General features: G+C 43.4%; 1 protein-coding gene across 1 annotated transcript in view; it reads right to left on the minus strand.

Moving 5' to 3' along the window:
• The window catches only part of PITPNC1 (phosphatidylinositol transfer protein cytoplasmic 1), a 198,374-nt gene that overhangs the window by 53,345 nt on the left and 118,320 nt on the right, over positions 1-26,709 (minus strand). The window contains exon 5 of the mRNA XM_084837463.1: positions 20,946-21,017. Within this exon, the coding sequence (XP_084693589.1) occupies positions 20,946-21,017 (72 nt within the window). The remainder of the gene's footprint in view (positions 1-20,945; positions 21,018-26,709) is intronic.

Here is a 26,709-nt window from a genome sequence, read left to right on the forward strand (position 1 = left end):
TTCTTATTTATTATATTTAGAAGTCCAAAATCTTTGCCCAACATTATTAAAAATCAACTGATGCCCAAATAAATACTGTGGGTTAGATCCAGACCTACCCTTCGGCAAATGGAACTGAGAACTGGCAGAGGCTCCCTGTTGGAGGAAGCTGGGAGGAGATGATTTTTGCTGATTCTCCCTTCCTCCTGGAGCCCCCAGCACCACCTCCCACACTGTTCTGGAAGGTCTCCTGAGCCTCTGGAACAGCATTTTGGAAGGAACGGGGGACTGCAGGGGCAAGAGGAATTAGCAAAAATGGCCTCTTCCCTTCTTCCAGCAGGGCATCCTGTGAGCGGAGTTCTGCTCATGGGAAGTCTGCATCCAACCTTATGAAGGTAAATGCATAATAAACAAATGTGACCAGTTTGACTCTAACTTCTAGTGTGATGTATAACAGTTTTACCTCAATGTCTATATAGCAGGAGTGGGTAACACGTGGCCCGCATGTGCCCCCCATCCTCTTCTGCGGCTGCCACTACGTTGCCAAATTCAGTGGCATGCCAGCAGCAAAACACCCCTGCCCATGGCTGTTTGGAGCCTTATGATGACCAAATTTAGCTTGTTTTCAAGCCAAACTTGGCCTTTCAAAGGCTCCATAGTGGTTTGCCACCAAATTCTGGCTTTGTTCCCAGCTGCGGGGCAGTGGCAGGAATCGGGAGAGGGGAAAGTGGCTCCCAGACACCCGCCCCCCACCGATGTTGCCCATCCCTGCTATATGGAATACATTTTGCACAACTGCAAAATAAACACCTCCCAAATTTGTCCTGTGCCATGCTTTCTGAATTTCCACTTCTGATGTCCCTCACTTTTGTCTTTGGAGGCAAGTGTGTACTGGTTGTGCCGTAATGGATGAATTTGGGCTACATTTTATCAACTCCCAGCCTTACGCACTGAGCCACCATAGTTCTGTCTCCTTTTCATGCATTAGCTACCCAACAAGGTTTTCGATGGGGAATGCTTCTTTTCCTTTTCCTGACAGCGGTTTGCTGCCTTTTTAATTTAAGCATGGATGGCACATTGAAGTGGTAACTCCTTTCAAACTATAAAAGAGAAATGGCATTCAGCACAAAGGGCTGTGACTGGCTTGCCAGCAATACAGAAATGATGGATTCACTCAGGCTGAAAAGCGTTTGGACTTGCTGCTGAATGCATGACAAAGGCAAACCTGCTGAAATCCCCCCTCTTCTGCTTGGATGGTGCCGTTTTGGCTACATGAGGATCAACACTCAGAGAACGTTCACTGTTGGTACATACAAGTAAGAACTGCAACACAATGTTGTAGTGTGGAGTGCTCCTGCTAAGGGTTCCAGCCAGCCATGCCCTCTTTGAAAATGCTCCATTCCAATCCTCCTCCACTGGTCCTCCATGTTGTTCTCTCTAACAGACACTCAGCATTCTGTGCCCACTGAGCATGCTCAGTCCTCATTGGATGGTTTGGGGTTTATTCTCACCCTAAAGGGTTTTTCCCCCCTGAAGTATTTTTATACTTCTGAAAAACTTGGAGTTTTCCAAGCATGCTGATATTTCCCTCTTGTGTATGGATGGTGCCTTTTTGGCTACCTAAGGACAAGCACTGAGAGACCAAGTTTGCTATTAGTATATATGATGATAGAATAATAATTAACTAAAACTCTGCTTCAATAAATAGGTGATTGAAAAATATCATCTATTTATGATATTTTGTGGCGTTAGAAAAAATGTTGCAAATGAAGCTAATCTTAATCCAGCTAATTCCATTTGTGAAATGCTCTGCCATGAAGTGGCCTAGTCTACCTAACGCTCATCTAGACTATTGGAATTCATAACTTCCCACAACAGTCTGATGATCAGACACTTCAGCCAGCTTATTCCATTTCACTACAGACATCTTTTCTATTATATCTACTATGCTAAAATAAGGACTGAATCATGGAAACAAGCTTTGCTATAACCATCCAACTGCCCATGGCTGTATACAAGCTCTTTTTTGATTTGCACTAAGGCCCTTATATAGAAATCTTGAATTTCAAAGGTTGGATCCAGTTCTCGGTTAATCCAGTTTCTGGCTCCAGAAATGCCTTTGTTTTAATTCATTTTAGTTCATACTTGTCAACCAGTAATAATTGTAAACTGATCACATTTTTTCTTTAATCTTCAAATCCTCTGCAAAAGTTTCTCCCGTTAAAAAAAAAAACCCTTCTGGATTGTAACAAGCCTTTTATGTGTTCAGGGGCACAGTTAATCAAATAAGATGAAAATGAGAAAAAAGGGGCCAGGGAGAAAGAAGGATCAATATAGAAACTATTAGGGGTGAGGGAAGAGAGAAAAGAAGAAAACACCAGGAGATTCTCAATAATATCTTATTTTATAAGACTCCAAGCAATAGTGCCTCTATCCATAAATTTACTATGCTGGAGCATTGAAGTGTGCTTACCATATTTTAAGTAGATTATTGTTTGTAATCTTTCTAAATGAAAACTAGTAAATGTTTTATTGTACTACACTATCAAAAAGCAACCTCTTAAACAACTCTTCAGATGAATTATGCCTAATGCACTGTCCTATTTGTAATGCTCTACATTAGTTCACTCCTAACTCCAAAATAGTTACAGGCTTTCAAACTATTCATGCTCAGGCAGACCTTGGATTTCCTGAAGGGGAATAAGAGGTAAACTGCTCGATACCAAGGAAATGAACCATGATCGATTTGTGTTCTCCAAAACGCTGCTGCCGGAGTTTCTCTCTCACTTAAACTAACTCACTACCACAACTCAAAAAAGGTTACCTAAGTATTACCTTCATTTGGACTGGCTTGCTCTTAACATTTAACTTCCTAGATCACTGCCCCCTATTGCCATGTATTCTATATATTTTGGTGCATATTCTGTACTGTCCCATGCTAGAAACAAGGCTCTGATCTAGGCAGTTGGATGCCTTTGCCTAATATGGCAGGTCTATAATTTTAACAGATGCTTAACACACCTCTTCCAAGATGTAGGGCATCTTCACACAAAGCTTTTATCCTGCTATTGAGATGTGGTTACTCACAGAAGTTTGCGGGTCCTTTAGATGATATCGTCAACCTCCAGGGTATCTCCCGCACTAAACTACCTTTATTCCATGTTTTAAAAGATCAGAGATAATGAGCTATCAAATTACCACACTTGAGTTCCATTTGAGTTCCCTTGTGAAAAGAGGAAAACCTACAATAAGAGGAGCTAGACCACAGTGCCATCTAGTGGCTGTATAATGAAACATATGGAAGACTCAGATAAGGGGGGAGGAAAGGAAGCACGTGTAATGGGAGTCGTTGTGATCTTGCATTTAAAATGGAAGCTCCGTTTTAAATGCGGGATTATAGGCTGGTGTAGAGATACTTGTAGTCCTTTTTATTTGTATTTAGCAAAATCTGTAAAAGCCAATAAGCTAGGGGATATATAATTGGCGAGGAAATAACAAAGCTACACACCTCACTCCTACAAGGACAGCAGTTAGAGAACTATAAAATAACTAAATAATTTATTTAAAATCTTTTGAACCAAAATCTGTATTTAACTATCACCAAACAATAGTCTTTTCTGACTCCAGCACTTGAAAACAGGCCTTCACTTAGGCTTTGAACCTAACAACATACATTAGCACATCACACTGATTGTCTTAATATGCCCTATAAATCCAACTAAGGGAATAGCATTTAATTTATTAGGGCTAAGGAATTATTGTTGGCAACTCTATTAAGAACTCATAAAGCTCTTTTGTGCTTTATAAAATAGAGCTCCAGGTTATGTTTCATTCATTTGAGCAATCCCAGGCTGCACATTACTCCCATATACAATGCGATCATCTCTACACTATGCAAGCACACACTTTAGTTACAAATTATACAGTGCTCATCTGCTACAACTGGGTAGATGTATTATCAGACAGAATGGATGGTTGTTGCATGCAAAAAAGGCACAGATTATTCATATTTCTACCAACCCACTCTATAAATTCAGGGCTGACCTCAGGCGGTGGAGTGGGAGGATTGGTGAATTGTACACTCCTCTTGCCACTGCTGCAGGGAAGGCCCCCCCACCGCCACCTCACTCTAGCAAGGGAGCACTACAGTGGGTGCTCCAGAGAGCCCCGCCAGCCATTCTCCCGCTATGGCGTTTGCTGCAGTGAGAGAGTGGCTGGTGCGGCTTTCTGGAGCTGCCACCTACCCTCTGTTTCACTCTGAGGACCCCCTGGGGAACCAGAAAGGGGGCTCCCTGGAAAGTCATGTTGGCTGGAAAAAGCAGCTGGCACAGCTCTTTGGAAAAGTGGCCAGGCCCAAATGCCTGGCTCTGAGGGTGTTCTTCCTCAGTGCTAGGCATTGTGGGATGGGTGTCCCAGGAGACTGCCTATTTCTCCAGTCAGTGCAGCTATCCAGAGAGCCCGCCCACCCTCTGGCTTGAACTGAAAGGATCCTCACAGTGAGCCAGAGGGCAGGTGGCAGCGCTGGGCATGGGGGTGGGGGCTATGCTCTAGTGGCAATGAAGTGGGTGTGAGGGTGAGGATATTATGCAGCGGCACAAATTGGGTGGAGGGCGGGCTACACAGCAGCATGTGTGTGCTCTCCTGCCTCAGGTGGCAGGAGAGCTTGCACCGGCACTGCATAAGTTACTTTTGAAACTCTCTTGAGCATGCTGGTAGGGTGGAATTGGGACAGCTTTGGAAAAGGCAAACAAAGGCCAGCAGGATGCACCTGGATTTCTTCTTTTGTTTCTGTGGGTGGAATGAGACCATTGCTTACAAGAAAGACTAGCACCAGTTCTAAAAAAAAGTCAGATCAATTGTAAATACCTCTAGCCAAAATGAGTAAAAAAAGACAGCAGTGCTTCTAAAGGAAGATAATCCTTTTTGGAATACCTCTGTGTCAGGAGCGCCCTAGCGGCCTCTTTCAGTACACTCCAATAGCCAACTTAAGACACAGACGAAAGGATTATTTTCAAGGCTTTAATCCTTTTACAACTTAATGACTCTTTCAGATGCTAATCACCAGCAACTAAGCAATGAACAGCAGAGTGGCCTATGCTCCGAGTAGGCAGTTGATCCCCGTTTCAAGGAGAATCACTTGCAGACCCTGAACTTAGGGGCTAGGGAGAGTTTCTCCCTCTTTCCCTTGGGTCCACGGGACGCGGCCGTTGCTTGCGCGCCAAACGGACACTACGCCTCCTTTCCGCGCCCTCCATCACTCGTCGCTCCCTGCGTCTGTGTCGAGTGTCCAGCAAGCCCGCCTCCCACACTTGCTCACTGCCAGGGTCACTATCTCAGGAATGCCGGCAGGAGGAATCTCTGCCAGCTGCTGTGCCTGTGAGAGATGAGCTGGCTCCTCTACCACGGATTGCTGATCCTCCTCAGAATCAGAACTGCTCTGGGGTTCTATCAGCTCAGTTTCCACCCTGACACTCTGATAACATAAAGCAAGTTGAATGCTCCTTTACACTTTGTGCTATGCTAGCCTGACAGATGGATTCAAAGTACCTTACTCATCGATACGCACAATACTTGAAGCAAAGATATTTTGAAGGCACTAATGGAAGAACCCTCTCTCAAAGCAAAAATCCTGTGAACTGCTGTACTGCTTCTTCAAAAGGCATACCTTAAAAGCAGTTTATATTCATCAACAGATGCTTGGAAACATCTTTTCTCTGGGTTTCTTTTAGCTAGCACAGGCTATACAGATGCAAGCTGGGAGATATATTACTCTGCAAAGCACTTCATGAATTAAAGAGCACACAGCTATATAAAGTGGATTGCCATACTGTATCTTCCATTTATAATTTTTTTTTCAATCAGACTAAAACTGAACCAAATGTTCTTTACATACTTGAACAGAAAAATCCAAATCAAATTTAGGAAATATATGTGTATGTGGCTTAATTTGGCTCATTTTGGACACAATGATAAACCATGGCTTAGCATAACAAGAATAATCCTCAGTGTGCCTTGGGCTCCTGTGCTCTCTGTTCTATCTCCTCCTCTGCAGTGGCTGCAAGGAGTTCTGAAGCTTCCAGTTCATTTCTAGATCAACCACAGTTTAGTGTGTCATCCAAACCCTAAACTGTGGTCAATCTTACCTATGGCTTCTTAAAGTAAACTAGCATCATGAACTATGGTTTGAGGTTGGCTAGTGAAAACTAACCATGTTGTTGTTCAGTCGTTAAGTCGAGTCCGACTCTTCGTGACCCCATGGACCATAGCTAGGGATGGCGGAGAATTTCTCCACGAATCTTCGGGAGGCTGAGTGCCGACGCATTCGGCCCCCCGAAAGTGTTGGGGAAATTCTCTGCCGTCCCCCCGCCCCCCCCAGAATGGGACTCACCTTTGGCGAATGTCCCTCTCGGCAGCGGGTCCTGGCGGCGGTTCGGCGGGGGCGGGGGCAGCGGCCGGTCTCCTGACCGGCTGCTGCCGCCACCATTACAAAATAAAAAAGTACAGTAAAAAAACAACAACACACACCTGTGATAGGCTACGTGACGATTTACGTAGCCTATCATGGCTAGATTTCCAAAGTCAGCCGTGATAGGCTACGTAAATTGTCATGTAGCCTATCACGGGTGACTTTGGGAAAAAAAAAAGCGCATACGCAAATGGCGGTGCCCCATGGGCGCCGCCATTTGCGTTCCTTATTTGGACAGGGGTAGTCTACGTAAAGATTTACGTAGACTACGGCGAAAATAAGGGAACGCTATTTGCGTTGCCCTTATTTTCGCCATAGTCTACGTAAATCTTTACGTAGACTAGACGTGCCAAAATAAGGAACGCAAATGGTGGCGCCCATGGGGCGCCGCCATTTGCGTACGCACTTTTTTTTTCTTCCAAAGTCACCCGTGATAGGCTACGTGACGATTTACATAGCCTATCACGGCTGACTTTGGAAATCTAGCCGTGATAGGCTACGCAAATCGTTGCGTAGCCTATCACGGGTGTGTTTTTGTTTTAACTTTTTTTTTCGCAGCTGGGGAGACGGGGCGCTCCTCCCCGGCCTGAATTTCGCTGGCGAGGGATGGGGCGTCTCCCCCCCGGCCTGAATTTCGTCCGGGCAAGGCGGGGCGCCTCCCCCCCTCGCCTGAACTTCGGGGGGAGAACCGAAGCGCCTCCCCCCCACCGCGAAGCAAGCTGCGGGACAAGGTAAGTCCCTTTCATCCATCCCTAACCATAGCACGCCAGGCCTTCCTGTCCTCCGCTCTCTCCCGGAGTGTGCTCAAGTTTATATTCATTGCATCGGTGATGCTATCTAGCCATCTCATCCTCTGCCGTCCCCTTCTCCTTTTGCCTTCAATCTTTCCCAGCATCAGGATCTTTTCCAGGGAATTTTCTCTTTGCATTTGGTGGCCAAAATATTTGAGCTTCAACTTCAGTATCTGTCCTTCCAATGAGCACTCAGGGTTGATTTCCTTTAGGATGGACTGATTTGACCTCCTTGCAGTCCAGGGCACTCGTAAGAGACTTCTCCAGCACCACAGTTCCAAAGCATCCATTCTTCGGTGCTCAGCCTTCCTTACAGTCCCGCTCTCACAGCCATATGTTGCTACTGGGAAAACCATAGCTTTGATGATACGAATCTTTGTCGGCAAGGTGACGTCTCTGCTGCTTACTATGCTGTCTGGGTTTGCCATAGCTTTCCTCCCAAGGAGCAAGCGTCTTTTAATTTCATGGCTACAGGCACCGTCTGCGGTGATCTTGGAGCCCAAGAAAATAAAATCTGTCACTGCTTCCATTTCTTCCCCTTCTATATGAAAACTAACCATACTTAAGATTAACTACCATTTTTCTGGGTTTGGACAACACATCGAACTGCAGCTAATCTAAAGTGGAAGCAAAACCTTCCTAATTCCTCTTTGCAGCCATGCTGGAGAAGAGCAGAAGACAGAATGCAGGGCAGTATCCAATAGGGGCCGTGCATGCATGCCTAGCCCTGCTGGGCCCTGGTCTGCATGTGCCCAGCCCTGCTAGCCCAAATCCGTGCCCAGCCACGCGAACAAGCACCATAATGAGTGAAAACGCACATTTCTGGAACAGGCACAACCTATACTGTTACTGTCTTATACCCTGTCAGCAGATACGCTGATATTTATCTACTTTGTTTCACATATGTCTATGGGGAAAAAAAGTTTGTAGCATTTGGAAGTAGGCAATTGGGAACATGATCAATAGCAAAGCCCACAACAATACAACGTCACATCAAGCTGGCCATTTTGCAGTACGACATGCAAAAATGGCGCCCACAGGCAGGCACCTCAGCACGACAACTCCCATAGGTATATTAACCCACAGTGAGTTGAACAGGCCCACTGCTTAAGCATTAACATTAAGGAGAAATTTACACTGTATATTGAGCCAAAGTCCTTAGAAACTAATACTGTTTAAAAGTTTACATTTCTATGAAAGGGGCTTTTTGGTTCTGGCAGTCCTAAGTACAGCTATTAGGCAGATGTCTAAGTAATCTCAGTTATTTCTGAGTAAATATGCGCAGGATAGGTTGTAAATTCCCAAGTATTGGTCTCATCGTTGTGGCTGGTTAACTTAACTGCCAGTGGTCTTCTGTTAGAACTGCCCTTTGCCTGCTATCAAAATGCAACCATGGATATGTACAAGGGCTCTGCTGCTGGGCAAGTAACCACACCTAGCACTGAAGGAGAACACTGAAGGCAGAAAGGCAATCTTTACACATGTTTAAAAAATGAAAATGTAAGGTTACTAGAGGTTATGATGTTCTTCTGTATACGCTACTGGCTTACATGCTGCGTGTGTTTGTATATTGTGGGCATTTTGATGAGAGTAATGCAAATAAGTAATGAAGGGTTTTTGCAACAACTTCTTTGCAAAAAATGAAAAGTAAGGAAATACATGGCAGGAGGCCAACGCGCTCCAACTCTTGATCCTAATCTTTGTTGACTGGCATTAACCCAGAACTATTGTGTTTTATTCAACCTAATACAAAAGCATCTGACAACAGCCCCTTGTGTCAGCATTTCCATTGCAACACCTCAGGCCTTCTGGCATTTCTAACTTGGCCAACCCTATGCAAATTTCATTTTAAAATTAATTATAGAAAAATTTAGATTTATGCAGGTGAAACATTTTTCCCAAAAGAAAGGTTTCAGCAGTTTGGCTTGTTTTGTGGAGCAAGTTATTTCATATAGGACAATCCATTGCCTACTGATGGAGACAAACCAGCCATTAGACTAAATTCAACATCACACAAACAGACTTCTGCTCATGCAACAGGCCTTGCTCTCCATCTTCGCAGGCAACATAGCCTTCTTTATATTCAGCCCAAATAGGGTGATCCCTACAGAAATGTTGTTAATACCGAGCTATGGGAAAGTAGCAGGCCTACATACAGAAATTTTAACAAATCTGACTTCCTTTGCTTCCACCTGACATGAGCAGAGCATATAATCATCAATAGAATTATGGAGAAATCAGCTGACAATGAACATTAAATATACAGGGGGTCCATATTTTAAAAAATGTCCTCGCTGCAAAAGCTCAGTTTTGGACACTTTTTTTTTTAACAGCCCAACATGATCTCAAACGATGGGCAAAAATGTCTTTCTTTCTTTCTTTCTTTCTTTTCTTTCTTTCTTTCCTTCCTTCCTTACTTTTCTTTCTTTCTTTCTTTCTCTTTCTTCCTGCCTTCCTGCCTTCCCTTCCTTCCTCCCTTCTTTCTGGAGGGTAGCAGCTGTCAAGATGTTAATTTTTCCAAAGCTGAACTGTTATTTTCAAACCATCCTAGTATGGTTTCAGCTCAATTTTTTTAACTCCCCAAAATTAATTAACTAATTAATGCCTTCACTCACCAAAGCAAATGTCAGGGGTGTTTCTGAGCGCAGGGAGTGGGATAGCAGCTCAGATTCTGAAGGAGAACTGCCAGACATGGGGGAGGTGTTTTCCCAGGCTAGTCCAGACATGACTGGGCCGGCTTCTCCGGTTACAAATATCCAGCTGGCTGAGGATGAGGGTCTCTCTTCACCCCCTCCCCCGTGAGAGACAGCAAACAGAAGGAGGAGAGGTTTGGGGAGTCTGATCTAATAGACACCAGACGCAGGCACAAAGCAAAGACAGAGGAGGCAGGGGCAGAACTCAGATGGTCTACCTGATTGGCCTTGCTAGAAAAGCTGCGCTCAGAGGCCTCACGAGAGAGAGGGACCTCCCCCCTCCTTAAGTTAGGCTAGTGAGACCGCCTTCCTCTTCAAACAGCAGGCAACTTTTGTAGCTTCCTTTTGAATTCCCCTGAAGGCATTCCTTTGTAGACTTGAGAGCCACTGAGAATTTGCATCTGTATGTCCCTGTGAAGTAATGGATTAAAAGCTGTAGACTGAAGCCTCTCCTCTGTGTTTGTTTTCAGCATTGAAATAAAGTGGGGGCTAAAGGAATCCTGACAGCAAAAAACCTAGCAAATCTCTACTTTATCAAAGCACTAAATTAGGTTGATGAAGAGTCCCCAGTGTGAGAGCTGAAGGTATTGTATTTTAGTTGAGACAAATGATTTTATGCCTGAGATTGGTAATCAGCACTGGATTCCCATGGAAACTGTGACTAGGTTTGATCAGGATACTGGTTGTCTCCGATCAGTATTGCGGCCACCCTCTGGAATGTGTCCTTTCCTGAGGGCAATGATGCATGTCTGGAAAGGGTGGGCAGGTAAGCCAGCACCAGTGACTGGATTTCCCCTCTATTTCCTTTTGTGCTGCACCTGCTATTTGTTGATTTGCCTAAAGAGGCACACATTGGGAGATGGACATCCTCTGGTATTTTTAGGTTATTTGATCTTTATACTAAAGGCAACCCATTGGGCTGGTTCGCATGATCAACACAGCCTGCTGCAGCTTATTTAAGCCATGGTGGGTTGCTGTGCATGCCTGCGGCCATTTTGAATATTCAGCCTCCAGCAGGGGGTTACCATGGTTTGCCATGTTGTCTGAACATGGGTGGCAGAGTCGTTGGAGCGGGAAATAACCTTCAAATAACGCTACAATGGACCATGGGTTATTTGAGGGTTGTTTCCCCTTCCGACAACTTCTGCTGCCTGGGTTCGGACAACATGGCAAACCATGGCAACCCCCCACCAGGGACTGAATATTCAAAACGGCCACCAGCATGCCCCACAACTCCATCATGGCTTAAATAAGTCATGTGAACCCAGTGATTGTCAGGATCACAGATTAAAGAGCAATTAAAAAACAACAACTATGGAGAAATTGGTTTCAGATCCATTCGGTAATTGATTTTATTAATACCCTGATAATTGAAGAGCAAGCAATCTGACCCACACCATGTACGAACGAGGGAAAAGGGTTGGCATCTGCTGGATTTGAGGGGAATCTAGTGAAGGGCTCACCCCTTCATGGATCACTGCCTTGTTGTGGTGAAGGGGCTTGCGTAACTCAGTGAAGCCATAAGCTATGCCGTGCAGGGCCACCCAAGACGGACAGGTCATGGCAGAGAGTTCTGACAAAATGTGGTCCACTGGAGAAGGAAATGGCAACCCACTCCAGTATTCTTGCCAAGAAAACCCCATGGAACGTATCACAAGGCTAAAAGATAAGACGCCGGAAGATGAGACCCTCAGGTCGGAAGGTGTCCAATATACTACTGGGGAAGAGCAGAGGGAATTTCCAAGTAGCGCCAGAAAGAGTGAAGTGGCTGGGCCAAAGCCGAAAGGACACTCAGCTGTGGATGTGTCTGGTGGTGAAAAGAAAATCCGATGCTGTAAAGAACAATATTGTTTAGGAACCTGGAATGTTAGATCAATGAATCAAGGCAAGCTGGAGGTGGTCAAACATGAGATGGCAAGATTGAACATCGACATCTTGGGAATCAGCGAACTAAAATGGACAGGAATAGGCGAATTTAATTCAGGTGACCATCATATCTACTATTGTGGGCAAGAATCCCTTAGAAGAAGTGGAGTAGCACTCATAGTCAATACAAGGGTGGGAAAAGCAGTACTGGGGTACAATCTTAAAAATGATAGAATGATCTCAGTACGAATCCAAGGCAAACCATTCAACATCACAGTAATTCAAGTCTATGCCCCAACCACTGATGCCGAAGAAGCTGAGGTTGATCGGTTCTATGAAGACCTACAACACCTTCTAGAACTAACACCAAAAAAAGATGTCCTCTTCATCATAGGGGACTGGAATGCTAAAGTAGGAAGTCAAGAAATCACCGGGATAACAGGCAGGCATGGCCTTGGTGTACAAAATGAAGCAGGACAAAAGCTAATAGAGTTTTGCCAAGAGAACACGCTGATCATAGCAAACACTCTTTTCCAACAGCACAAGAGACGACTCTACACATGGACATCACCAGATGGTCAATATCGAAATCAGATTGATTATGTCCTTTGCAGCCAAAGATGGAGAAGCTCCATACAGTCAGTAAAAACAAGACCTGGAGCTGACTGTGGCTCAGATCATGAGCTGCTTCTTGCAAAATTTCGGCTTAAATTGAAGAACGTAGGGAAAACCACTAAACCATTCAGGTATGACCTAAATCATATCCCTTATGAATATACAGTGGAGGTGAGGAATAGATTTCAGGGATTAGACCTGATAGACAGAGTGCCTGAGGAACTATGGATGGAGGTCCGTAACATTGTTCAGGAGGCGGCAACAAAATCCATCCCAAAGAAAAAGAAATGCAAGAAAGCCAAGTGGCTGTCTGATGAGGCTTTACAAGTAGCTGAGGAAAGAAGGGAAGCAAAAAGCAAGGGAGAAAGAGGAAGATATATCCAACTGAATGCAGAGTTCCAGAGAATAGCAAGGAGAGACAAGAAGGCCTTCTTAAATGAACAATGCAAGGAAATCAAGGAAAACAACAGAATGGGAAAGACTAGAGATCTCTTCAAGAAAACTGGAGATCTCAAGGGAACGTTTTGTGCAAAGACGGGCATGATAAAGGACAAAGAAGGCAGGGACCTCACAGAAGCAGATGAGATTAAGAAGAGGTGGAAAGAATACACAGAAGAACTATACAGGAAAGATCTTAATGTCCTTGATGGCCATGATAGTAATGTCCTTGATAGCCATGATAGTGCAGTCACTGAACTTGAGCCGGACATCCTAGAGAGTGAAGTCAAGTGGGCCTTAGGAAGCATTAGTAACAACAAAGCTAGCGGAGATGACAGTATTCCAGCTGAGCTATTTAAAGTCCTAAAAGATGATGCTGTTAAAGTGCTGCACTCAATATGCCAACAAATTTGGAACACTCAGCAATGGCCGCAAGACTGGAAAAGGTCAGTTTACATTCCAATTCCAAAGAAGGGCAACGCCAAAGAGTGTTCAAACTACAGCACAATTGCGCTCATTTCACATGCCAGCAAGGTGATGCTCAAAATCCTACAAGCTAGGCTTCAGCAGTATGCGAACCGAGAACTCCCGGAAGTACAAGCTGGGTTTCAAAGAGGCAGAGGAACTAGAGATCAAATCGCCAACATTCGCTGCGTCATGGAGAAAGCAAGAGAATTCCAGAAAAACGTCTATTTCTGCTTCATTGACTACGCTAAAGCCTTTGATTGTGTGGATCACAACAAACTGTGGCAAATTCTTAAAGTGATGGGAGTACCAGACCACCTTACTTGTCTCCTGAGAAACCTGTACGAGGGTCAAGAAGCAACAGTAAGAACCGGACATGGAACAACCAAGTGGTTCAAAATTGGGAAAGGAGTACGACAAGGCTGCATATTGTCACCCTGCTTATTTAACTTATATGCAGAGTACATCATGAGAAATGCCGGGTTGGATGAATCAGAGGTCAGAATTAAGATTGCTGGGAGAATTATCAACAACCTCCGATATGCAGACGATACCACCCTAATGGCAGAAAGCGAAGAGGATCTAAAGAGCCTCTTGTTGAGGGTGAAAGAGGAGAGTGCAAAAGCTGGTTTGAAACTCAACATTAAAAAAACTAAGATCATGGCATCTGGCCCTATCACTTCCTGGCATATAGAAGGGGAAGAAATGGAAGCAGTGACAGATTTTACTTTCTTGGGCTCCAAGATCACTGCAGACGGTGACTGTAGCCATGAAATTAAAAGACGCTTGCTCCTGGGGAGGAAAGCTATGGCAAATCTAGACAGCATAGTAAGAAGCAGAGACATCACCTTGCCAACAAAGGTCCATCTAATCAAAGCTATGGTTTTCCCAGTAGTAATGTATGGCTGTGAGAGCGGGACTATAAGGAAGGCCGAGTGCCGAAGAATTGATGCTTTCGAACTGTGGTGCTGGAGAAGACTCTTACGAGTGCCCTGGACTGCAAGGAGGTCAAATCAGTCAATCCTAAAGGAAATCAACCCTGAGTGCTCATTGGAAGGACAGATACTGAAGCTGAAGCTCAAATATTTTGGCTACCTAATGCGAAGAGAAAACTCTCTTGAAAAGACCCTGATGCTGGGAAAGATTGAAGGCAAAAGGAGAAGGGGACAGCAGAGGATGAGATGGCTAGATAGCCTCACCGATGCAATGAATCTGAGCACACTCCGGGAGAGTGCGCAGGACAGGAAGGCCTGGCGTGCTATGGTCCATGGGGTCACGAAGAGTCGGACACGACTGAACGACTGAACAAAGTGAAGGGCTCAACGATGCATGGAAAAAGGACTTAAGACAAAGCATTCCCTCATAGGCATGGAACGTAATGTGGCAAAAACAATCATTAAAATCAGTTCCAAAGAAGGTCACACAGCAAAGCCGGTTGGCTAATGGACTTGTTAAAGAAGGCTATTTTTATGAAAATTGGTATCCATTTATTTCCTTTGTTAACGAGCACAAGGACTTGATTTACCCAGTTAGCAACCTTATAAAAGATACTCTGGGATAACTGACTTGTTTTCTTTGGAACGTTATCTAAACCTTTTCTCCTCTCTGCAAAGGATTATAAATCTTTCTGCTGTTGTGCTTGGTAAGAACATTGCTAGCTTGGCTGCATTTATACTCAGAACTGTGAATATAATCTGAAATGACAAAGATTTTTTTGTTTTTTTGTTCTGCTATGACTAAAAACTTCAAAAAACATTTTTAAAAACATAGATGAAGCTATATATTTGAACATAGGCCATACTCATGCAATAGTATCATTTTTTGAGAACGTACATTCATAAAGATTTCCTAATTTAGGTGAATTTTCCAGTTTAGCGCAGCTTCATATGCAATGGCAAAATATATCTGCTATTATCCCGCTGGCGTTAGTATTCTCTAGCTATTAATTTGTCAAATGCCATTGTCATTACTCATTTGCATCAAGGATATATACGCTAGAAAATTGCCTCTCCATTTCCACTTGATAAACAGTCAGTTTTGAAATACTAATTTAAAAAATCTCTCCTCTAATGAGGCCAAGGAGTGCATTAACATGTATTATTTTCATTATCTATAAAGGTTTTTTTATATGCAACTTTTAATGGATCAGCATTTTGAAACTTACATATCTAAATTCTGTCTAACTGCAGAAGAGTATAATCTGCAGATTTAAAGATGGAAATAGCTTTTGCCAAGTGCTTCTAAAAAGTATGGCTTTTAAGAATATTGTTTAGCTTTACTGATGACAATGCCAAACCTCTCTATAGGAGATAGTCTTTATGGCAGAATGTAATCATGTAGTAATCTACTGTATCACTTATCTGACATTACTAAAAACAGTGAAGAGTCTTGTGACACCTTACAGGCTAGCATTCATTATGGCATAATGATATGCCATAATAATTCCATCATGGAATAGCCCCTACTGCTAGATGTCCACAAAAGCTTATGCCACAATTAACAGCCTGTAAGGTGCCACAATAAATCTGCTAGTCTTTAAGATGCCATACGACTCTTTGTTGTTTTTGCCACAATACACCAACATGGTTATTCTCTGAACATATAAGGCTAGTTCATATCAAGCCAGACCACTTTAGCTGAGGCTTTTCATTCTCTTTAGAGAATGCACCATAAAAACAGCCTAAAAGAAAACAAAAAAGTATGTCCTGATTAATATAAGCTCTACTGACCAATCAGCTAATGCTCTATTAATGTATCAATCAAAGTTTGTTACCCCAATTGCTTTGCGATACACTACAGAAAGCATAATTATTAACGAACATTCCTTACAGAAAGCTGTCAAAGTTCTATGCAGAAGAGGTAGATAATGCTTGCAAACTCATGATTCCATTCTATTCATCATGTTCTTGTTTCTGTGAGAATTAAAAGGCTGAGTGTTGGGGACTTCGGTTCAAATCCTCATTCAGCCATGGAACTCACTGGGCAGTAGCCTTGGGCAAGTCGTTATACCTCAGCCTAACCTACCTCACAGGCTTGTTGTATGAATAAAATGGGATAGCCCCATGAACATAGTCCTGAGCTTCATCGAGGGCATAAATGTGAGAAATAAAATTTATATAGTTTGTAAAAATGTATGGCTTCAGTTTCCTTAAACATCCATCAGACGGTTACTGTTATGACATTCTCCAAACCTATCCCTCTGTTATCCACTCCTCAAACTCTAACCGCAAGCCAGGACTACCTCTTCAGGTCTCACAGCTCCCAATTTCACCAGACTTGGAGTCTGTGGTAGAATTTGCCAAAAAACTCTCTGAAGAGGACAATTTATCACTAGGTTCTGAACCCCAAAAGGAGAGCTCTGGCTTCTCAGAACTTGAGTTGGGCCCCAGACCATCCAAGACAGCTTTTCCTCTGAGGGATCCCCAGAGAAGATGACAAATACATACTCTGAAACCATTCCACAGAGCCATGGTCCAAGGTTTCAAGCCAGAGCAATGCTTCTTTAAATTCCCTGCAACCTTGCTTATGGGGTGGGTGGAGGGACTCTGGAAATCCCCAGGCTCCGCTTGCAGATATAAGGATTCATTTAAGCCCTAGACTCCACCAAATACATTTCTGACATTATAAATAGGCAGGGGAAAACCTGATATATTCGGCATCAGCCCTGTCACCCTTGATTTGTATTTTGGTCCTTAGACACAGTTAGAAATATCAGAATATAATATACTAGTTCTGTAAAAAAAAAAAAAAAGGCGGGGGGCTCTACAGAATATGTAAAACTGTGGGAAGTTTGTAAATCTAGTTACAAACTAGGTGTGCTTCCAGAAAGAGGGCTCCTAGCACTACCAATTAGAAGGCATTGTGCAACTATTCCATGTTTTCCTCCTCAATGGGATTTTTTGTGATAAGAAAAAAGATGGAAGAAGTAGGGGAGAAAACACAGGAGGGTTACAAGTGGGAAGTATCACCATTTGCGCGTGCACGCGCGCACACACACATATCCAATAAAATTATGTGAACGATGCAGGGTGATTATGCAATAAAAGCCTCATCTGGAAGCACTCTAGATTGAATTCTAGTTACAATTATTTAGGTGTATATCTACTTTTCTGTGTTTAGAACTAGCGCACTATCGTATTTCTACTATCTTCTTTCCTCTCGGGGGCATCTCAAGTGCTCATGAGAGAATGTTGGGTTGACAAGAAACCCATCTTATTAGGCTAAATGGCAGCCATGGTACACAGCTGTTATAATCCGAGTTTAAAAAGCAGAACCATAACAGCTAAAGCTGACAAACTGGTTATTGACTAAAAATAAAACAAATGTTTCCCCTCTCCCACTTCACAATTCTAGATTATGGGCCATTTAAGGAAAGTGTATGTTCATCTAGAGACAGGCAGTTCACGTACACATAACAGTTTAAAGCTACAGATTCAGTACATACAATTAAAATGCATTCCACATGCATATTTCAATTAAATGCCACAGGAAAGCCTTTATCAGCTTGTTTATTTATACCAGGGGTGGGCAATTTGTGACCTCCAGATGCTTTGGCTTCCAAGTCCCATCAGCCTTAGCCAGCACAGGCAATGGCACGGGGAGTTGTAGGCCAAAACACCTGGAGGACCAAAAATTGCCCACCCCTGATTTTCAGCATTCATCTCGCTATGCCAGTGCATTGCCAGTGGCTGCTAGTTGGGAGTGGGTCACATTCAATTCGATTATATTTTGCATTCACTTCACTGGAATTATCTTCTATTTCAACTGCACTCCACATGACACACTTACTACTATCTCGTTTGTTGGTTTCACTTTGTACATTTTTGTCTTTCGTTCTTGTTTCTGTATTAATGGGATATCTCTCTCTCTCTCTCTCTCTCTATCTATCTATCTATCTACCCATCCACCCACTTCATGTATCTAACAGTGCAATCCTGTATATGTCTACTCAGATGTAAATGCCATTGAGTTCAATAGAGCTTGTTCAGTCATTAAGTTGTGTCCAGCTCTTCGTGACCCCATGGATCATAGCACGCCAGGCCTTCCTGTCCTCCGCTCTCTCCCAGAGTGTGCTCAAGTTCATATTCATTGCATCGGTGAGGCTATCTAGCCATCTCATCCTCTGCCGTCCCCTTCTCCTTTTGCCTTCAATCTTTCCCAGCATCAGTGACTTTTCCAGTGACTTTTCTCTTCACATTTGGTGGCCAAAATGAGGTTCAGCTTCAGTATCTGTCCTTCCAATGAGCAGTCAGGGTTGATTTCCTTTAGGATTGACTGATTGGACTCCTTGCAGTCCAGGGGACTCGTAAGAGTCTTCTCCAGCACCACAGTTCGAAAGCATCAATTCTTCAGCGCTCAGCCTTCCTTGTAGTCCAGCTCTCACAGCCATACATTACTACTGGGAAAACCATAGCTTTGATTATGCGGACCTTTGTCGGCAAGGTGATGTCTCTGCTTCTTACTATGCTGTCTAGGTTTGCCATAGCTTTCCTCCCAAGGAGCAAGCGTCTTTTAATTTCATGGCTACAGTCACCGTCTGCGGTGATCTTGGAGCCCAAGAAAGTAAAATCTGTCACTGCTTCCATTTCTTCCCCTTCTATATGCCAGGAAGTGATGGGGCCAGATGCCATGATCTTAGTTTTTTTAATGTCGAGTTTCAAACCAGCTTTTGCACTCTCCACTTTCACCCTCAACAAGAGGCTGTTTAGAGCCTCTTCGCTTTCTGCCATTAGGGTGGTATCGTCTGCGTATCTGAGGTTGTTGATAATTCTCCTGGCAATCTTAATTCCGACTTGTGATTCATCCAACCCGGCGTTTCTCATGATGTACTCTGCATATAAGTTAAATAAGCAGGGCGACAATATGCAGCCTTGTCGTACTCCTTTCCCAATTTTGAACCACTCGGTTGTTCCATGTCTGGTTCTTACTGTTGCTTCTTGACCCTTGTAAAGGTTTCTCAGGAGACAGGTAAGGTGGTCTGGTACTCCCACCTCTTTAAGAATTTGCCACAGTATGTTGTGATCCACACAGTCAAAGGCTTTAGCGTAGTCAACGAAGCAGAAATAGACGTTTTTCTGCAATTCTCTTGCTTTCTCCATGATCCAGTGAATGTTGGCGATTTGATCTCTAGTTCCTCTGCCTCTTCGGAACCCAGCTTGTACTTCCGGTAGTTCTCGGTTCACATACTACTGAAGCCTAGCTTGTAGGATTTTGAGCATAACCTTGCTGGCATGTGAAATGAGCACAATTGTGCGGTAGTTTGAACACTCTTTGGCGTTGCCCTTCTTTGGAATGGGAATGTAAACTGACCTTTTCCAGTCTTGTGGCCACTGTTGAGTGTTCCAAATTTGTTGGCATATTGAGTGCAGCACTTCAACAGCATCATCTTTTAGGATTTTAATTAGCTCAGCTGGAATACTGTCATCTCCGCTAGCTTTGTTGTTAGTAATGCTTCCTAAGGCCCACTTGACTTCACTCTCTAGGATGTCTGGCTCAAGTTCAGTGACCGCACTATCATGGCTATCAGGGACATTCAGATCTTTCCTGTATAGTTCTTCTGTGTATTATTTCCACCTCTTCTTAATCTCATCTGCTTCTTTTAGGTCTCTGCCTTCTTTGTCCTTTATCATGCCTGTCTTTGCACAAAATGTTCCCTTGAGATCTCCGATTTTCTTGAAAAGATCTCTAGTCTTTCACATTCTATTGTTTTCCTCCATTTCTTTGCATTGTTCATTTAAGAAGGCCTTCTTGTCTCTCCTTGCTATTCTCTGGAACTCTGCATTCAGTTGGATATATCTACCCCTTTCTCCTTTGCTTTTCGCTTCCCTTCTTTCCTCAGCTACTTGTAAAGCCTCATCAGACAGCCACTTTGCTTTCTTGCATTTCTTTTTCTTTGGGATGGATTTCGTTGCTGCCTCCTGAACAATGTTTATGGACCTCCATCCATAGTTCCTCAGGCACTCTGTCTATCAGATCTAATCCCTTAAATCTATTCCTCACCTCCACTGTATATTCATAAGGGATATGATTTAGGTCATACCTGAATGGTTTAGTGGTTTTCCCTACGTTCTTCAATTTAAGCCGAATCAATAGGGCTTACTCCCATGGAAGTGGGTATAGCATTGCAGCTTAAGTGGTCTCTGTCCTAGGGATGCTTATGCCACAAATATTTTTATTTCTTAATCTTTAAGGTGCCGCAAATCTCCTTGCTGTTTTCCCTTCAGGACGATTTTCCGAAAACGTTTTTAGATCCTATGACTTTCCTGAACACTTAGGATTTCTATAAGCTTGAACACTCCTATTTACATTACATCTCAACTAAAGGTCTACATTTCCTTGGATAACTTACATCAACAGCCAACTAATGGTGGTGGTGAGCACTGTGACCAATAGTGGAGTACCATTCTGGGCACCTTCAATCTAGAAAGGACTGGGTTATGTTAGGACTGGGTTAAGTGAAGAAAACCTGTATCTGTACTATATATAAAATATAAAGCCTACTCTTTTTAGAATGAAGTCACATAAAAAAAAACCTGCACAGGATTCATGGGAAAAACCTTTTGCTTGCTGTGTATGTGATGGAAACATTTAAACATATCTAACGTTTAATCTTTAAGAAGAGATCATACTTACATTATCATTGCTTCCTTTGTTGTCCTCATATTTTGTCTCTATGTGAATGGAGAATTTAGGCAAAAATGAACACTGCAAAGAAAAAAAAACTTATCAGAACAACTACAACTATTAATGACTTTACTATTTCATATGCCCATTACTTTTTATCAGCTTTATTACTTTTATTATATGACCGGAAGTAATTTACCAGCCTCCATCTTGTGTATCAAGAGAAACTGTATTTTTGCACTGGCCCTTTCAGAACAAGTGCTTCAAAAAAAGTAGGAAGAAACAGAATAACGAAGGCCAGAAAAACAGTTCCCATTTCTAAACACCAATCTCATATTCTGGGGTGTCAGTGTTACATTTTTAGATGCAAAACATCCAGAAGGCTGGAGCAGGTTGGGAGTGGGAGGGGTAGGGTTAGTCCACAAGTCCTAGCAACATCACATTCCTGCCTGGAGCTGTTGAGCCCTGAGAATGATTTCACAGCAGACATTGCTTCTCAGCCTTTGCTGGACAGGTCCACACATCTGGATGTTAGGATGGAAGCATACAGGATTTATTTCATGGGAAGACTACGACAGCATTAAGGGTCAAATTATACTTTACATGCAAGCGTGTGTGATGAAAACTTCAGGAGGATGATTTCGACAGTAGAAGTAGCGGAAATAAGGAGGAAGGGAATATTTAACCTTTTTGTTAGCCACTACTTCTCTACTCCAAAGCATCCCAAGCCACTGTTCCTACCATAAATGATTAATCTAACCCTGTTTTATGGTCAACAAACTAGAATGAGCTGTGATGATGATGGTGATTATTTCTAGCCCGCTTTCAGAGTAAAAATCCTCACAAAGCAGATTTCAACACACTTTAAAATATAAAACAAGGATATTCCCCATATATATTAGTTAAATGTAAACATTTCAAATAGAACGCAGTGTGTAGCGATCTGGAAACTTGCTGAAATGCTAGCTTGCTGGGCAGGGACCATAGCTCAGAGACAGAAAAACTGCTTTGCATTCAGAAGGTTCCTGGTTCAATCCCTCACATTTCCAGTTTCTTTTTAAAAAGGATCATATAGCAGTTGATGGGAAGGACCATTTGTCTAAGAGCTGCTGCCGCTTGTAGTTGACAGTACTGGGTTAGATGGGCAAACAGTCCATCCTTGTATAAGGCAGCTTCCTATGTTCCAGAAAACCATAATAATGGGTTGGATCCAGGGTTCCCTCTGCCAACAGGACCACTCCCTGAGCAGAATTCTACGCAGGACATTCTCGCTGGTGAGAAGGCAATTTTCACCAATTACCACATAGTCTGCAGCCCCCAACACCACCTCCTGTGCTGTTCTAGAAGGAACCACACACCTCCTGAGCAAATTTTCAGGGGCCACAGGGGCACTGCAACAGGAAGGGGAAATCAGTGAAGATCAGCTCCTCCCCTGTTCCATCAGTGGAGATGCTCCACAGCAAGGGTGCAGAACCTCTTTCAGCCCAGGGGCCAAACTCCTTTTCAGAGAAGCTCTTGGGAGCCACATTCCAGTCGTGGGCAGGGCTGAAGGCAAAAGGGGTGGAGCCACAAAGCCAAAAATACTAGGCATGCTGGAGAAATTTGAGATGGACTACAATGAGCTCAGATTTCTAAGAATTTGACCTGCAGAACCTGCTGCAAAGCAACCCCCTCAGGCCATGCGTAATCTGTGGACTTTTGGATTTTATTTTTTACTTTCCTGAAATGTACGCATATTTATTTGTAGAAAAATACACAAGTTTCTGCTGAAGAAAAGTTGAATGGAATAGGGGATGATACACTGAATGTTACGTACTAAGGTAAATTATGTAAATTGTTATGAAACCTCTTACATAATCATTTGTGTATTTTTCTGCATGATGGAAAAAAATTGCATCTGTCTCTGAGCGGATGACGGCACAAAAGGCACCTGACAATCCGCGAAACACAGATGGAGCAGATTTTACATAGTCCATACATCCCTAAAAAATATCAGCATATTTTAGCTTAAAGTTCTTACTGCCAGTAACTCAGCCTTAGGAGAGGCATTGAAGCCTTTTAGAATAGGGAAAAAGCTACTCAAAAGCCAGGAAACCACCAGACAATTGGTGGCGGGGGAAAGCGGGTGGGACCAGGGGAAAGGAAAGGGGCATGGCTTTCTGGAGAACCCTGGAGGGTTGGGACTCCCAGAGGGCCAGATTTTGCCCCTGGAGCTGAGGTTCTGCACCCCTGTTCCACAGGATCAGAAGCTTTCTGCAGATGAAAAGAGTTCCTTTGTCCGTGGGAGGCAGGCTCTGGATCCAACCCTATGTCTTTCTAACCCACCTAGTGTGGCCCTTTTCTTCTCCAAGGGCCTCAAACAAAGATTAACATTTTCAGAACTCTAAAGATAGCAAAATGTGTGTACCATTCACCACATTTACTGCCATGAAGGAGTGAACTGAAAAAAATGTAGCTTGTCTAACCACTAGGTTTCTGTTGTGTTGTTGCAATCATCATCATTATGAAAAATAAATCTAACCATCCTTGATCTAAAAAATGGAAAGATTTACTAATTAAAATGATGTAAAACTCATCCAAATGTGAGGATTGCAAATCTAAGTCTGAAAAGATGTAAGCTTTCTGGCAGCAACAGATTAAAGAATAGAAGGATTCAGGGACCATCTATGAAATATGGCATGCTCTTAAAAGCCTTTTTAACACCTCCTCTCCTTTGCCACACTTTAAACATTTTAACTGATGGCCAATCCTCCCCGCCCCTTTGCTACAGCTATGTTCCCTGCATCCCTTACATACATTATGCACTAACCCTCATCAGCTCTCAACAGGACTCATCTGAATCTGGATTTCAATACAAGTCACAGAATTTGTTTTGAGATTCATCACATGCACTCAGTAATTGACACTGTGCTTTGGCAGAGCTAGGAAACTCTTTATGCATTTCCAGAGTGCTAGTTTGTTCATTACAGACAAAATATGCTTTTTTCCTTACGTGATGGCATATTTACTTATATGAGAATTAAAATTAGATTCAGGGTTCAAATGCAGGAAACTATATTTGTAAGTATACTGCATTTTAAGACATCATTCTTTCTTGCCCGACCTCCCTGAGCAGATGCTCCTTCCACTACAAATCTGGCAATTTATTGGAAAGATTCTTCTACTTTCCTATTTCAACATTTCTGGGGTTGCTAGGTGCTACTCTAAGGAAAGAAAACAATACTCAGAGATCATAAAATCTTCTTAATGCAGTTTAAAAGTTTGCATTATGCAAGAAATCTGTACAGGAAACAGCTAGCTTTTCATTGTAAGACTCCAGTCTTTTAAATCATCAAAAAAGCTAGATGCAAATCCATTAAATGCTAACGAATTCCTCTAAGGCAGTGTTGTTTTGAACTTGTCCACCACTCCCTCACTTCTGAGGTTACTCTGCCTCAAGGATAGATAGGTGCTCTCCAGATGTTTTTGACGGCCGCTTACATCAGCCCCAGACAGTATGGCCCCAGACAGTATGGCCAATGGTCAGGGATTATGGGAGTTGTAATCCAAAACACCTGGAGGGCACCACAGTGCCTACCCTTGCTCTAACTTGTGGCTTCCTTAACTTCAAAACCATTTGTTCCATAGGTGAGTATCCAGAGATTCTTCAGCACAGTTGTTTTCAGTGTCCTGCTGCTGCATGGGAGGATCTGTGGATTGGTGTATTTATCTCATTCATTCATTCATTACATTTCTATACCACCCAATAGCTGAACTTGTCTGGGTGGCTTACAAAGATTAAAACCTTAAAAATACATTATAACATTGGCATTAGAAGAAGAAAATGACATCTCTAACACCCTCTTCATACCATACACAGAGAACTATCACGAAAAGACAGCGTACTATGGTGGTTAGAGTCTTAAACTAGGATTGGGGAGACCTGGGTTCAAACCCCTACTAGGCTATGAAGCTCTGTGTTGTCCCTGGGTTCTTCTAGATGGAGGGCTCCTAGCATTACCAGTCAAAAGTCATTGTGTAGCTATTCGATCTTTTCCTCCTTAATTGATTTTTTTCTGGTGAGAAAAAAGATTCAAGAGGTGGAAGGAAAACACAAGAGGTTACAAATGGTAGACATTGCCATCTGGACCCTGCTCCTAAAATTCAATGGATGGCAGCACCCCTTATTTTTGCCTTTGGGGAAGATGTTGGGATGCTTTAAAAAAAAGCCTAAGTGTGCATTAAAGTGCTCAACTGTTCTTCGAATTTCAGGCCCCCGCCCCCCGGGGTTTCAAGTTACATCTCTGAGTTGGAGTGGGGAGACAGATGCATCTTGCCTCTAGTGCACGTGAGTCCATCCATGGACACAAAATGCCACTGCCCTGCTTCCCTTCAACCTCACCTATCCCCATCCCTATCCATCCACACATTGGGCAGAATCCAATACTACTGCTGCACTCCCACTCATTCGGATAGGCCAGCGAGACTGCCCCTTTAGCAGTTTATTTTAGTGCTTCCTAAAGTAAACGGGGAAATAAGCAGAAACACTAGTTTCCAGATTGGGACTGGTCAGCGGAGCTCCCTTCTGCAAGCTCCGGTGATCTGCCCTGTTCCAAAAATGAGTGGAAATGTTAGTTTCCAGTTATTTTAAGAAGCACCCACTCCTTAAAATAGGAGTGTACAAGCAGTCAGTCCCATTGGCACACTTGCACAATGGGATACTGCCCATAGTTCATAAGCCACAACAGGTACAGGGTGTTTCTACATTAAGCAAAAACCCTGCAAAAAACACATCCTTTCCAGAGCTTCCTGCTTTCATTTTCTTTGAGGGATTAGGAAGGGCTCCTTTACATGGCAGCCAAGTGGTATGAACTGAGGGAGTGCCTCCCTCCCTCCCTGGCATGTGTGCAAAGGAGGGCGGGGGAGTCTTGTTTTCATAGCTTCACTTCTGCTGTACTGTTTTCTCACAGCCCCCAGGAAACCTCTCACTTACTTCTGAGTAGACATAAAATGCAAGATTGTGCTGTAAGTCTGCAACCCTTGGCACACTTATGTGGGAGTAAGCCGCACTGAATTCAATGGGGCTTACTTCTGAGTAGACATAAGATCACCCAGTAAGTCTCCAACCCTCAGCACAGTTACTTGGGAGTAAGCCCCACTGAACTTAATAGGGTGCTTTGAGGCAACAGAGGATGTTGCTTCTGAGCTTGGTGGGGTGGGGCATCAGATGTGCCTCCCTTCATTGCAGGGAGGCATTTTACCCTCTTCTCCCTCCAACTGAGAAATGCAGAGGCAGGAGACGCAATCAGCAGGCGATTCTTGCCCTTGCTCCTATCAAATCTCATCCTGACTGTGCCCTCAACAACTGAAAACAAACGCCCACAGCAGGCGGACACAACTGTTTCTTCCGCTATTGGAGAATTTCACAGGGAGGTCATGGCGCTCCTTTTCCATGGGCTGTAAAAAATACCACATTTTTTGGAATTTGGGGAAAACACGAGATAGGCTGGAGGAAATGGCGAGAGACACCCTGGAGGGTAATGGCGTCATCTAAAGAGCCCGCAAACTTCCGAGAGAGAGCCATCTCAATAGCAGGATATAAGCTCTGCATGATGAACCCCAGAGAGAGGCGCTTTCAGCAATGTACAGTGGGGAAGAGGCAGTGATCCTAGACGTGTGAAGGACAGTGCAACAAGAACAAGCGTGTGTCCCTGTTTTCAGCTGTGTAATGCTGGAGGGAAGAGAACTGAAGCAGCAGGGAACTAGTTTAATTACCAAAACAGTTTTGTCAATA

Source organism: Heloderma suspectum, chromosome 2 (assembly GCF_057233095.1).
Source record: "Heloderma suspectum isolate Gila_16-S chromosome 2, 16-S_ref, whole genome shotgun sequence".
In the NCBI taxonomy this organism is placed as follows: Eukaryota; Metazoa; Chordata; class Lepidosauria; order Squamata; family Helodermatidae; genus Heloderma; species Heloderma suspectum.